Here is a 13,963-nt window from a genome sequence, read left to right on the forward strand (position 1 = left end):
GGCTTTGATTAATTAATTCCAAGGTAGTATCATGATAAGTATTGATTGGAATTATTTTATGGATTGATGTTGGTGAATGAATTGTGAAGTATGAATTATTTGTGGTGAATCGATGATTAGAATTAATTATGTTGGCATGTTGAATATGAACCACACTTTTATTATTGGCATGATTGAGAGCATGTTTAATTAAACTAAGTGTTTAATTTGGTTTAGAGTATTGAAAAGGAATTTTATTATGGTTCATATAATTTTTATTGATGCTATAAGCACGAGGAAGGAGCTATTTAAATGTCTATGTACGCGAGGAATAAAGTATATTTTGGTGCCTAAGTGCACCTAAGGTGTTCTAAACACCAAGGGATAAGATTTGTGGTGCTTTATGTGCTTAATGTGTTATTTAACACCGAGATAGATTAAAAAGGGTTCAACTATTAAAAGTTATGTGGTCACTAATTATTCACGAATTTAAATTGGTATATTTGATTGCTTGAATGATTATAATGTTGGATTGTGTTATGGTTGAAAGTCATCACCAAGTCTAATAATATGTAAATAACGTAAAGTGAAAGAGATTACGCACCAAAACTCTTGGAACGTATATACCTCGAGTATGAACATATGGGGGGAGTTATGCGACTTTATATTTGACCATAACTTCTACTGGGAGTACAGGATGCTGTATATTCCTTTTTATTATGCGCAGGAATTCCGCCACTTAAAAATGGTTCTTTTATACTGGCACGGTTAGCTCCCATGTTAGTACCCCTTTATTAGGGCAAGTTAGGGGGAAACCCGTTTGATGCGTTATCAAGCTAAATAGTTAGACTAGTTATTTGTTGAGTGGTTGTGTTGTACGTTGTATGCTTGTAAACAGGTGCAACAAGGTAAGTTGTGTGATGATAGGATGAAAGCATATTAGTGTGTTTTAGTTACGCTTATGTAATCAGCATTGCTGATTGTGTGTTTGTATGTTTGTTTGGCCTTGTCATTACCTTGGCCCTACGTCAACCCATTTCTAATGGCGAGTAGTGGGGACAAGTAGAGAGAAGTTTTTCAGGTGATGAGTGAAGAGCGAATCATGCTTAGTTTCCATAGGAATATGATGTGTTTTAATTGCTTTGAATATTATTTATTTTATCATGCTCATGAGACTAACGTAAAGGTTTTTCAGTATTGTTTGGTTTTTAAGGGCCTACAATGGTTCCAAGTTGTAGGTTGACTTTATTTGACTTTGTTTAACTTTGGTTTGACCTTACTTTCATTTGGTTTTGACTTTTGAGTTGATTTGTTTTGAATGGTTTTAAAGAAAGTCTTCCGTTGTGTGTCTTTGATATTTGCCTTAGCCGTTTTCACGGTGGCGGTAATGTTTTTTATTTTCCTTTTTCGTATTTAAAAAGAGCAAAACAGGTATTTTTAAGAAAAAGAATTTCTAGGATGTTACATGTGGTTACCCCCTTTTAAATTTTTGTTCGAAATTATCAAAGAATATAATAAAGTGAATTTAAGAAATAATAACTATACCATTTAAACAAACTCGTCTTTTATTATTTTAAGAATGTCATAAATTTTGAAGTACTAGGTTAGATCCCGTGCCATGCACGGTAATTTTCAATAACTACTCTATAATTATTAACATTATATTTAATTATAAAAAAAATCTATTCAAGTTACTACTTTGTAAAATGAATTAATTATGAAAGAGTTTATTATTAGCAAAATAGATAATTTAAAATACACATATATGGATATTTATATATATTTCACTAACTAATTTATATCATTTCTTCTTTTAACCAAACGAATATCTTACAACTATGTATCTAATTCGTAAATAGATTTACTTTTTACACACTATTAATCCATTCCCTCTCACGCGGTATTTATTTTTCTTCTCAATAATCAACTGGCTTAGAAAAAAATTCATATCTTTCCTAGCAAGCTTTTCAAACATAATTAAATACACAAATATTTTTTTAAAAAAATAATCCTTGTTGTAAAAATTGTAAGAGTAGTATATAGCACTATGTATGTCACAAATTATGTTAAGAATTTGATTTTTATTTTTTTAACTTTATCTTATGGTATCAATATATATAGTGCAAGGATACATTAAATCTTTTTAATCTTCTATTTATATATAAGATTTGTTTCCTAAATAGTTTTTTTTTTTTTTTTTTGGACACACCAAAAAATGATACGTGTCATTACTGGTATGTCTTTTAGTATATAGTTATTGATGAAGTGGTTAATTGAATTTAACTTTATTTTCCTATTTAAAAAATTGCTTTCCAATTTCCATTATGACAAAGGAAAAAAAAAAAAAAAAAAAAAAAAAAAAAAAAAAACCTTATTGGGCTAGGTAACCTAGGTTAGCCTAAAAAAGGTCTACTCAGTTTCCACCACTATTTATACTTGTATCGTCTCCCCAATTTCTTCATTCGCTTCTTCCTAAACCCCCAATTTTCTCTCTCCTCCGCCATTGTTAGGGTTTTTTGATTCCTTCATCTTCTTCAATGGATGCTACCAAGAAACGCAAAGCCGACGAAAATGGCAATTCCTTCGTTTCAGACGCAACCCCAGATTTACAACCACCTTCTCAAACCCAAACCCTAATTCCCGAAGATGCTCGCAAACTCATCGAGCCTTTTACATCCGACCAACTTCGCTCTCTCCTCCAAGACGCCGTTGTTCGCCACCCTGATGTCCTCTTTGCTGCGCGCGCGCTAGCTGATTCCGACGTTTCTCGGCGGAAGCTCTTTGTTCGAGGTCTTGGTCCGAGTACAACCACTGAATCTCTCAAATCGTTGTTTACATCTTATGGTGAACTCGATGAAGCTGTTGTAATTTCTGATAAGACTACTGGGAAGTCCAAAGGGTATGGTTTTGTGACGTTTAAGCATGTTGATGGTGCGCTCTTGGCTTTGCGGCAGCCGAACAAGAAGATTGATGGGCGTATGACGGTGACGCATTTGGCTTCTGCGGGCCGAGGGCCGAATAGCGAGGATCAAGCGACGAGGAAGATTTATGTGGGGAATGTACCGTATGAGATTTCGGCGGAGAGGTTGCTTGATTACTTTGCTGCGTTTGGGGAGATTGAGGAGGGTCCTTTAGGGTTTGATAAACCAGGTGGGAAAGCAAGGGGGTTCGCCTTTTTCGTGTATAAGACCGAAGAAGGTGCGAGGATGGCGCTGATGGAGCCGATGAAGATGATTGATGGGCACCAAGTTATGTGTAAATTGGCTGAAGATGGAAAGAAAGGGAAGTTAGGTGGGCCGAATCCTGTTATGCCTGGGGAGATGGGTGGTGGTGGTGATAGGATGCCGGGTTCGATAAATCCACCCGTTGGCGGCCCGATGGGAGGGTATGGAAATTACGGGCTCGGTCCTAATTCAGGCCCCGGAATGGGAGTGGGGGCAGCTCATGGTCCTGGTGGCGGTGGTGGTTATAATTCTTCTGTTGGAGGGCCGTATGGGTTGCAATCACAGTATCCGGGTTCTGGAGAGTATCCGTCATATCGGATGCCACCACCACCGAGCTCTATGGGAATGCCACCCCCTTATCAAGAGGGTAGTGGTGGTTACGGGCTTCCTTCGTCTGGTGGCGGTGGGTATATGAGCCAGAACCACCCTCCTTCACAGGGTCCTCCTCAAGGCCCCCCTCCTGGTGGGATGTATCAGAGAATGCCACCCTCTTATTATTGAGGTAGTATATACTTATTATAAACTGATAGAATTCATGCTAGGTTGATTACCTGTGCTTACCTGTGTTATCTGCTGACATGAGATAATATGCTTAGTTAAATGCTAGGTGTTTTTAGATTGGTTATTAGCTTATTCTTTTCCAATTAATACGTATATATGATTGATTTTTCTTGAATGTTGAATTAAGTTGGCAATGTGATGTTTGGTTCAGGTGTTTGAGAGCTCCTTGGGCGCAAATTGCTTAAATGGTTTTGGTGATTTCGTGATTGCTGACAAATGAATGTGTCGTTTGCTTGATTGGACTGCTGCCCATGTCTTGCTGCTACATGTGTAGATTTTTAGCTGCAAAAGTGGTAGTTATTTGTGGCTATGTTCTGCAAGATAGACTGTTACTCCTTTTTATTTAAGTTCTTTAGAAGGCACTTATTTTTTTTTCAAGGTTTTATAGGATGTAGGTCTATATGGATTTGGCTTGCCATATGTGCTTTGTATTCTCTATTGGTTATCTTAAGCAGAGTCATATGCTACTATTTTCAATATGTAATCTTTTACTTCATATTCCAGTTAGGTTTGGTTTGGTAGTGATTTGATCCTGCTACTGGGTTTATACTATTTGTGTCGATATTGTACTTTCTTTTCTTCTCATTTGTCAACTAGCTGTCTTATGTTTTATTGTATATATGATATACCCTCTTGGAGATTGACAATCTTTGTTGATAGTTGATGATTCTTTGTGCGAAGGTTTTTTTTTTTTTTCCTTTCTTTTTTCTTCTCACGGTTTTCCATGATTTTATTACCCATGTTTCTGAAAGGGGAGAAGGTGGGGGGTTTGGGAGGTTGCTGTCAGTTTTAGATAAAATTTTTGTTTCCTGCTCTTTTAAGAATATCATAAGCTTCTTTTTACATATTTCTGTATGCTTTTTATAAGGAAACTTTTTGGAAAACTACCGTATAGAACCGGTCTTTGTGAGAACTACCTTGTATAATAAATGATGTGATAAACTACCTACTTAAGCATAGAGTGTTGTAAAAAGATACCTTTTGCCGGAATTTGGGAGTTTGATTGTTTTCGGCGTGCTAAAAAGCAAAACCTTTTGAAGCCTATAACTCATCTATAACAAATGAGTAATATTTCTTTAAAGGGTTTGCAAACCATTTAATTTGAAGCAAAACCCACTGTCCATTTCGGGTGGTGAAGTATTATATAAACTTTTTTATTTTCTTAATGGTCTGGTCTTCTTAAAAAACAAGGGAGAGAAATTTGGATTTGAGGGATGATAAAAACATGAGGCATGAGGGCTTTGAGAAGAGAGATGAAGAAATTTGAGGAAGATGGTAAATTTTGGGTGAAATGGAGGGTATAAGGAAGAAAATATAGGCAAAAAATAAAAAAAGAGTCCACGATGGAAAATAGTGAAATCTGGTAAATGTACATTTTTACAACTTTCTATGCTTTATAAAGTAGATTATTACAATATTTTTTATATTAAAGGTATTTTTTTTAAGGTATTATTTTGTAAGTGTATTTTACAAGGTTGTTTTCCACAAATTTCTTCCTTTATAAAAATCTAAGTTACTTTTCAAATATTCTTTTTACAACTATATACATGTGACTTAGGTGTCAGCACTAATATTTGATTTTTTTTTTTTTTTTTTTTTTATGATTTTATAAGTTTTCGGCTGCAAATACTTTTTAGTATGCAACTATTTTAAATTTATTGAATAAAGTTCCTTTGCAATCACAATTGCACATAAGATAGATGTGAGTTGGTAAGTGCGTATATTGGTAATCTGTGAGGGAGACGTGGAATTGATTATTGGTTACTGTTGAAATGTGAATCTTCTATTTATTCATTGACGATTTCAGTAGTTTATGTTATGCCTTGTCTGTGCACAAAGCATTGTTTCCTTGATGACTGGTATATTTGTTTTGGTTTCTATCAAGACAGTGAAACAGAGAAGAGGGTGTTAATTGCCTTATATGTATTTTTTGGTTTAATTCGGCCTACAACATTGTATTTGGCATTACTTGAACAACAGAAACAGTGAATTTGAAACGCAGGATAATATGTTTTGAGAGGGTGCAGCATATAAATTTGAACACACAAATTTTGAGCACATAGCAAACCGGTAATTTCTAGCTTTAAATATGATTTTCTAGAAGGTTGCGGTTTTGTTTGTATGATTCTCCTTTTGTGGTTAGCTTTTTTCTTTGAGGGAATCCTTGTAGCTTATTTTTGTTAGAATTGGGTAATACTTCATAGGTTTGGATAGACTGTGAAATGTAGGGTTGCTTACCTGCTGGATATTCCTGTGATATTGTTTATTTTTTTACCTTAATTTGGTTTTCTATCCAATTGCTCATAAGATGCAACAACTTAACATTGCGAAAATGAAATTGCTTACAGCATATGGCTTTTATAACATTAGCAGGAGCCTTTAGGAACTTGCTTAATGGTATGGTATGGCCCTGATGGTTTTGGGGTCGGGGAAAAGAATGCCTGCAAGGTGTCGTTTTGGATTGACTTATGTTTTGGGATGACTTATATTTGGGATAACCCTTTGTATGTTCAAAGTCTGTACCTTAGTATTGTCTCTTTTAAGTATGCTAGGGTGCTAGTAAAAGCTATATGACCTGCTCAATTGAGGAAATCTAAGTCTAGGAGGCATGACATATTAACTTGTGATGAGTAAATGAAGAATAAAATTATGCCTTGTGAGTTGTGATGATCTGCGAATTGATGACCCCTATTTCATATGCACTAGCCCGGTAAAGTTTTGAGTTGTCATCATCGTTTATAAGCAGCACTTCTGCCTTTAGATTGCTCCAAGAACTCAATAATATACGATAGTGCATTAATACACTTTGTTTTCTGTACAAATTTATAGTACATTATTATGTTTAGTGGCATTGTCTTAAGCTATGTAGTCGTTTGGTTGAAAATCTGGTTTGAAAACCCAACTAACTTACTGGTGCTCAAATACTAGGATTGAGTGTCCAGTACTTTGTTCGTCTCTTTTTTGGTTTTTGTCAATGTGCAGCTTTGCTCTAACCTCCCCTAATAGGTGCTCAAGAAAAGACCTGGAGAGTGTACCCATTTTGATTATTTTTTCTCTTTTTCTTATTAATCTTTGTATTAAACATTTTTGTTAGTTTGTTAACCCTAACTTATACTCCTCTGTATAACATTTACACTCTTGTTATATAATACGAAGTAGTGCTTTTGTATTATTATCTCTTGCAATGTCAACTTGATCATATTGCCAGACTAAGAACAGGTTACACGCATGGTACTGCTGGACTTTATTGTGCTCCGGCCGCCCCAGCATCTTGATTTTCTACTAGTAATGTGGGAATCCTATTTTAAATAGCAGAATTTGCCTTTTCAAATTGCTCAGCGATCACTGATCAGGAATTCAAGATAAATATGAGCACATTGTTGTGTGTTTAATATCATTATTTGCAAAGAAAAGAAAAAGTTAGTGAGTTGTGACGGTCATCTTGCTGGAACAATACGTTACTCCGTACATGACTTGTACAGTTAGGGTGGTGTGGAGGGTTGGGAAAAGGAATTTCAGTATGTTATAGCGTTTGTACTTGTACTTTATCTTGGTTTCTCTCATTTTAATTGAGAAATTTTGTGAATATATATCAAGTCCTGTAATAAACGCCGTTGTAGAAATTTGTGCTCTAAACATGCATTTGAAACTTCGTAAATAAATGGAACTAACAAGAAAAGAGCTAAAGGTATGGGGTATGCAATTAAAAAGTCAAAAAAAGTCAAAGGCCTTCTTAATTTCCACCCAATTATAAAGAGCAGTAAAATTTGACAATCAACTAGGGTAAGTTTATCCCAAGACCCAAACTCACACACCAGACCCCGTCACGTTAACTTTCAACTAACTTTAAATTATTTTTATTTTTTATTATTTAGACTCATACTAAATTTTCTCCAATTTAACACATTATTTCAAGACTTACTTTAGACTCACTTATACTCCTAAGAAATATTAACACTCATTATCAAAATATCAATTACTATTTTGAGCTGATGAGTTGGCAGCTCAAAACAAAATTCTTTTTTAATTTGTAGAGTATTAAGATGAGTTTTCATCTCAAGACTCAGCCGAGTTTTTATTCCATAAGGGTTTATTCGATCCAATCGTACCACGTAATCTTTTAAAAGTGTTGCACTACGTTATTGCAAAAAACACAAGTATTGTATGTGAGTCTTGCCAATAAACTTATCCTAAATTTGATCGTTTTTATTGACGACTATAACCCTCACAATGAAACACAGGCAAACAGCTCTATGTTTGCAACCTCTTCAAACTTCTCTGATTCTCTCTCAGTGGCCGACTTTTACTTTTTACAATCCTGTTATTAACAATGGCTACCCTGGATTCCTCTCTACCGCCTGCCAAGTTGCCAACTCAGCTTCCGTGGGTCTTGAGCCCAGTAAGAAGAGTCATCTTAAGTAAGGACTGTTGAACTGAATATCTGCGGATACTTGTAAATTTTAATCTTAGAAGGTATGTGAGAGCTCCTTAGGGTGCAAATTGCATGAATGGATATGCTGATTTTGTGATGGTTTATAAACGGCTTTATATCATTGAAATTGCTTTTCCTCACAAATTTTTGATAAAAAAGTTTGATAGGTTGAAAATGTAAGGTTGGAAAGCCTTCCTAATCTCAGCAACAACTCAAAATCAGAATGTGTATTTGTGAAGGGAAAATCTTATGAATCGCTTCCAAAAAAACAGACTTTTCGTCATTAGATGCTTTACAATGAAATTATAAGCAGTCATTTGCTAACTCATCCACGAGTTCATCAAGCATTAGCTGCTCTATAATACCTACAGCCTCATCCATTTTAGCACACGGAAATGTCGTCTCATTCCAGCCAATGTCCCACATGCAGTTCAAATCAGGATGCCTGTTGTAAATATCAGTCTCCAGGAGTTTAAGTATACAGTTTGCATAATCATCATATTCATCCCTTCCATTTCTTCCGTAAAATCTCAGAGCCTCCAAGTCTTTGTGCAGTTGCCTCACCAAATCATCCAGAGACCTCAACTTAAAGATATTGGTGAAAATTTCTTGCCTTCCTTTTCTCTTCAGCAATTCATATCCACAGTCCAGTATGATCTTGCTATCTTTCTCTTCACAATTTTGATCACTTGCATAATTAAGAATGCTGATGGGAATGTTAAGCTTGAAGAGAGCTTCTGCTGTGTTGAGAATAAGGTGGCTCTTTATGAGTTTCTGCTTCAAGAACAGCTCATCTTCTGTGAGTGGCTCTTGTTTTACCATCTTTATAGGCTTCTGCTGCTTCTGTTGTTGATTACAGGAGTTATTATTGCAATCCTCTTGGCCATCTGCAGTAAAATGTGAAGGATTAGTATCTGTTTCTTTTTGGTAAAAACATATACCAGTAGATTAATGTCGAAAAATCTGTTTTTCTTCATCAGATAGTAAAATGATAATAGTTGATGAGTTATAGGATATATGATAAGCTTTATTGTTTCTTTCTTTAACCAATAGCATTGATCGCTGTTCTTGTAATTGTGGTTAAAGGGGTGTTTGAACATGGATAGGAAATGATTAGATTTGGTTGGATCAGAAAATTGTAGAGGATACACATCCCCTAGTCTCTGGTGGTGTATTCTTTTCTTGGGGAATTGGAGTCTCTTTTTCAAAAACTTCTCTTGAATTTTAGGCTTATAATTGCTTACCCTTTTCTGTTATTTGGTGCATGATTTCTGCTTCATCAGGTACCAGTTTTTCTCTTTGATCTTCAATGACTGTTGATACAGTATTCTCATCCTGAAATATGCATGGTAAAGCACATGTTAGTTAAATGGTAGAAGCGTGTCATTAAAATTTTATGCCTAGAACTTGAGTATGCTAGTTTGCATTATTGAGAGCTCTATCATGCCCGAACTTACCTTGTCAGCTGGAGTATTAACTCTCTTCAGCCTTTGTGAAGGTTTGTCTCTGATTGTATGATTTTTGGTGCTTGTCTGTTCAACTTCTACATTTTGTTGAGATTCCTCATATACAGGCGGCTTGCTCGTATCATGATTTTCTGGTATGCTTTCAGTTGGTTTTGATATGCTTTCATTTGCCTCTGCTGCTGTCCTTGAAACATTGATCTTGTCAACCTTGTTTTGCTTCAGTCTGTACGATGTTGGTCTCTGAGGCCTTAATGCCCTAGCTGCTGTCCTTGTTGTGACTGTCTTTGTGATATCTTCTTTTGTCTTCACCACAGGCTTAGGCCTAATTTTGGGTGGTCTTATGTCACCTACCACCTTTTTGGGTGAATCATGGGTACACTTGGCATCGATATTTGGCCTAGCACAAACTTCTGTCATGTGTGATTCAGATAGCCCATCTGTTGAGGAGCCATCTTCATCTGATCTCAAACTCGCTGAGCTATTTCTTTTATCTTCTGAGCTCATGAAGTTGCCATCTCTGACTGGATTTTCTTTTTGCCTGCTGCTCAATAATGCTGCTTTTGAATCTGCCAGAGCAATGTCTTCTGCGTTTTTCTTTCCAGCATTTGGTTGCTTGATGGGCAGCTGTTTCTGCATATGCTTCGATTCTCTTCCTATAGTTCTCGAGTTTTGTACATTTTCTGCATTGCCTTCCTTTTTTCTTTCCCCCAGCTGGCTTCTGTTGTCTGCTTTCGGCTTCTTTCCTTGAGGCTCATATGACATGTTGAGGATATCTCGGTTCTGCTTTTGTTGAGGAATTAGGGGTTTAGTTGCTGCTGTCTTTGGTGTTTCACGAGCATTTGAGTTATCAGGTGTATAGGACTGCATTGTTTCTGCCACGATCAAATTTCTATTTTCTGGCATTACCATTCTTTGTAATGTTTCTGTGGCATATGCGACTTCTTGTTGCCTTTGTTTAATGCTTCTGACTTTTGCCTCCTTTCTGATGTCTTTTTGGCTCTCACCATCCTGGTTCAAGTGAATAGTTTTACTTTGCAGTTCGTTTATTTTGAGGATAGCTGCTTTTGACTCTTTTATGTAGTCTTTGATTCCCTCTCCTTCGTCCTCATTCCACCTTGGTTTCACTGGACCAGTTATCATTTTTTGACTATTGGTTGATCTGTATGTTTCTTCTTGCAGCTGTATTTTATGAGTTGTCAGTATTGTTATTTTGTTGCTGTGCACTTTGTTCTGGTTAACTTGGATTTTGGCATTTTTAGTGTACTCTGTGTTTAAGCCAGCACTTTTGAAGTTTCTTTCAGCAGTATGAACCGAAACCAGTTCCCTTGATCCTTGGTGGGAAAATGGACTGTCTGTGGCAACTTTGTTCTGTGGAAGCTCCTCAAGTCCCATTAACTTTGCAACAACATTAGGAAGTCTAGCTGCATTGTGTTTCGGTTTTGAGGAATTTGTTAGCTGCGATGATTGGATTTCTGAACCACAGCTAGCAGAACGCCTATGAGTGCCTTTAGGGGTCATGGATTTGTTCCTCTCAGGATTAGAATTTGGATCCTCTAGGTAAGGAAGAGCTAAAAGCTTTTTCTGCAAATCTGTCTGTACACTTGCTTTAGAGTTCTTAGTAGGCTTGTCAAATGAGAACACTGGTCGCTCTACCTGCTTTTGTTTCTCTGAGCTGACAGTGCTGTCATCCTCACTATCTCCATTTTCATCAAGCAGTTTAAGGCGGCTTTTCCTTTTTTGGCTCATTGTGTTTTCTGACGCTTCCTGCAAGCTCACAAGCATTCTGAGAGATTGTTCCAACTCCATTGCTCCTTTCCAAAGATCTTTCCCAATATCTATGGAGCCTTCATCTATGTTGATGCCACTAGAGCAGGCTCTAAGTATTTGATTCAATTTTCGGGCTCCCTTTGCTATCTCATCAATGTGGAGGTGCGTAAGGGTTGGAAATTGGTTTGCTGATTGCCATTGGATGTCTAGACTTTGCTGCATTGATCTCCTTCCTATTTGCTGCAACAAATTCATCATTGCACCGTTGCTTGCAATGTCTAATCTTTTGAGTTTCCCTCTGTTATCAAAAGCATAGGATAGTGCCATAGATAGGTCGGCCACTTGTCCTGAATGTTGGCCTCCAGCATAAGGGACCATCTGATTAGCAGTCTGTGTAGTTCCAGGGGATTTCTGGCTATTACTGCTACTCCTGTACCTGCTTCCAATCTTCGGACCAACCTGCAGTAAATAAATTGTTTTGGTTGCTACTGGTACTTCTATAACTGTTTAATGCTGCATAGAGTATTATTCAGATGTACTACTATATACACTTACTGTCTCAAGTATCTTTGTTCCCCTGGATCCTTTTAAGTTTTGCCTCGAGTTTCCGTACATATCTGTTCACTCCAAATCAACAAAGCATCAACCATATTTTATTAAAAGGTTCTCCTGTCTGGTGTCAGAACTAGTTGGTCTAGTTGCCAAGAACAAGTGACTATCTGCCTGATTATATTTGTATTATAGGCTTATAGCACTCCTAACTCCACAGTCATTTTATTATATAGGAGTATACATACTAGTCATTGGTTGGAGCAATGGCTGACTAAATAGTTATGTTTCATGCTATATCATATGTAAATCCATTTTAATGGTGTGGACAATAGCTATAACCTATAAGTGCATGCTGAATATCCTAAATTTTGTGATCGCATGCCTTGATTTTGTTTTTGCTTTTAAATGTGAAACTTGCTGAATTTCTGGTTCAAAAACTTACTCTTGACTGATTGTTGGAAGCTGAAAGGTGATTCATTGGAATCGGACAGCTTATGGTTCCTTGTTAGATGCAGAATGAATCACAATTTGGCTAATTACAAAGCTGCCAAGGTTTTGCTGTACATGGTTGTGAGTTGTGACATACAAAAGATTAACATGAGAATTAAGGTAGGTTTCTAGACTTCTAGTCAATATGATATGTCAGATACTGATACACATTAGGACATCAGAAATTTAGGACACATTTCAGGAAGGAAATGCTATATTCAATATATATATGTACGTAAAGCACTAGGACAAAAACTGATTTAGTATTCGAAAAACCAGCATAAGATGCAGCACCTTATAGTTGTACTGTATTGTTGCAACAATTGCATGAACAAAGCTAAATTTACCTGAGTTCTGAGCAGTGGCCATTCGCTGCTTCCTAAGCCGTAGGTCATGCAGCAGTTTCTGCGCGAAATCTGGTTTTGTTGCCATCCTATCCGTGTGAAGCGAGTTTAGTGATGAGGAGTTCCTCCTATATTTTGGTCTGAGATTGAACAAAGAAGTTTTCTGTATTCAGAGTTAGGCTTTTATGTACAGAGAGTTGCAGAGTGTGTATTATATGGTTGAAATGGTATTTTCATTGTTGGGTAAGGTGGGAAGGTTATGTCAGATGAGACACAACACACAATTGAGAATTGCCTTTTTAATGGCGTGTAAATAAATTGACGTTCACATCATTCTTTTACTGAGATTTCTCTCTTTCTTTGCTGGACTTGCATTGCAATTCAAGCAATGTCTCAGGTTCTGTGTGGGCTTCTGCTATAAGCAATTGATTAAGTAGGTTGTGGTGCTCTTTCATTCTCTTTGATCTTGGTGTGGGCGGGCGGGCAGGCGGATTAGTTGTTGAAATTATGGATCGATTTATGATAGTAGGTGTTAATAATACAAAAATGTCTACTAAGGCATTTATGTTATGTTTTCCTACCTCTTATTATTAAGAACATGTAACGAATTTTCAAAAACACCATTATGATAATATGTTCTTTATACTTGCGTTATTATGTCGCTTTAATGAGGCATACTCGTATTTTAAAAATTTATTTAATTACAATAAAAGAGAATAAGAGTATTAAATAATTAATTGACATTTTTTTTTGCTTTAAAGTATACAAGTATATAAAACTTAAATATTATATAATAGTATAATGGTGAAATTTCAATACAGTACTTAATTTCTGTGACATGTTTTATTGACTTGGATGAGAAAAGAAAATAGCAATCATTATTTCCTGATTTTCCTCCATTTTGCTACATTAGTCAATGAAATAAATGAAAAATCTCTTTATACCATCCTTTATACTCCGTATACTTTACCAACACTATGCATTTTTGGTAAACATGGAGTTGTAATTTTAGCATCTTGCACTTTTATTCTTTGCTCTCACCCACAAGGAATCCAATTATAAAGTTGTTTTCACATTACTTCTCACTATTTTTCTTTATGTATACTTTGTACGTTTTCAGACTAATTTTCACCGCATATTTTAAAAGAC

At 36.1% G+C, this 13,963-nt stretch overlaps 2 protein-coding genes across 2 annotated transcripts; one reads left to right on the forward strand and one right to left on the reverse strand.

The window, feature by feature from the left end:
* The first annotated feature begins 2,421 nt into the window (after nucleotides 1–2,421).
* LOC110732698 (UBP1-associated protein 2C-like) lies at nucleotides 2,422–5,090 on the forward strand. The gene is made up of 2 exons (XM_021912678.1): nucleotides 2,422–3,705; nucleotides 3,916–5,090. The coding sequence occupies exon 1, from the start codon at nucleotides 2,517–2,519 to the stop codon at nucleotides 3,702–3,704; it is 1,188 nt and encodes a 395-aa protein (XP_021768370.1). The 5' UTR covers nucleotides 2,422–2,516; the 3' UTR covers nucleotide 3,705; nucleotides 3,916–5,090.
* Nucleotides 5,091–7,960: 2,870 nt separating this feature from the next.
* On the reverse strand, nucleotides 7,961–13,160 carry LOC110732699. The gene is made up of 5 exons (XM_021912679.1): nucleotides 12,818–13,160; nucleotides 11,985–12,046; nucleotides 9,654–11,888; nucleotides 9,441–9,531; nucleotides 7,961–9,083 (listed from the first exon to the last, which is right to left on the reverse strand). The coding sequence occupies exons 1-5, from the start codon at nucleotides 12,900–12,902 to the stop codon at nucleotides 8,500–8,502; spliced, it is 3,057 nt and encodes a 1,018-aa protein (XP_021768371.1). The 5' UTR covers nucleotides 12,903–13,160; the 3' UTR covers nucleotides 7,961–8,499.
* Nucleotides 13,161–13,963: the final 803 nt, after the last annotated feature.

This window comes from Chenopodium quinoa, unplaced genomic scaffold, assembly GCF_001683475.1.
Source record: "Chenopodium quinoa cultivar QQ74 unplaced genomic scaffold, ASM168347v1, whole genome shotgun sequence".
In the NCBI taxonomy this organism is placed as follows: Eukaryota; Viridiplantae; Streptophyta; class Magnoliopsida; order Caryophyllales; family Amaranthaceae; genus Chenopodium; species Chenopodium quinoa.

Excerpts from the sequence above, each read along its gene's own strand:
- LOC110732698 (XM_021912678.1), top strand. The coding sequence starts at position 2,517 with ATGGATGCTACCAAGAAACGCAAAGCCGACGAAAATGGCAATTCCTTC.
- LOC110732699 (XM_021912679.1), bottom strand. The coding sequence starts at position 12,902 with ATGGCAACAAAACCAGATTTCGCGCAGAAACTGCTGCATGACCTACGG. Across the intron at positions 11,889-11,984 it reads GAACAAAGATACTTGAGACA|GTTGGTCCGAAGATTGGAAG; the intron begins GTAAGTGTATAT and ends TATTTACTGCAG. Across the intron at positions 9,532-9,653 it reads TTAATACTCCAGCTGACAAG|GATGAGAATACTGTATCAAC; the intron begins GTAAGTTCGGGC and ends TGCATATTTCAG.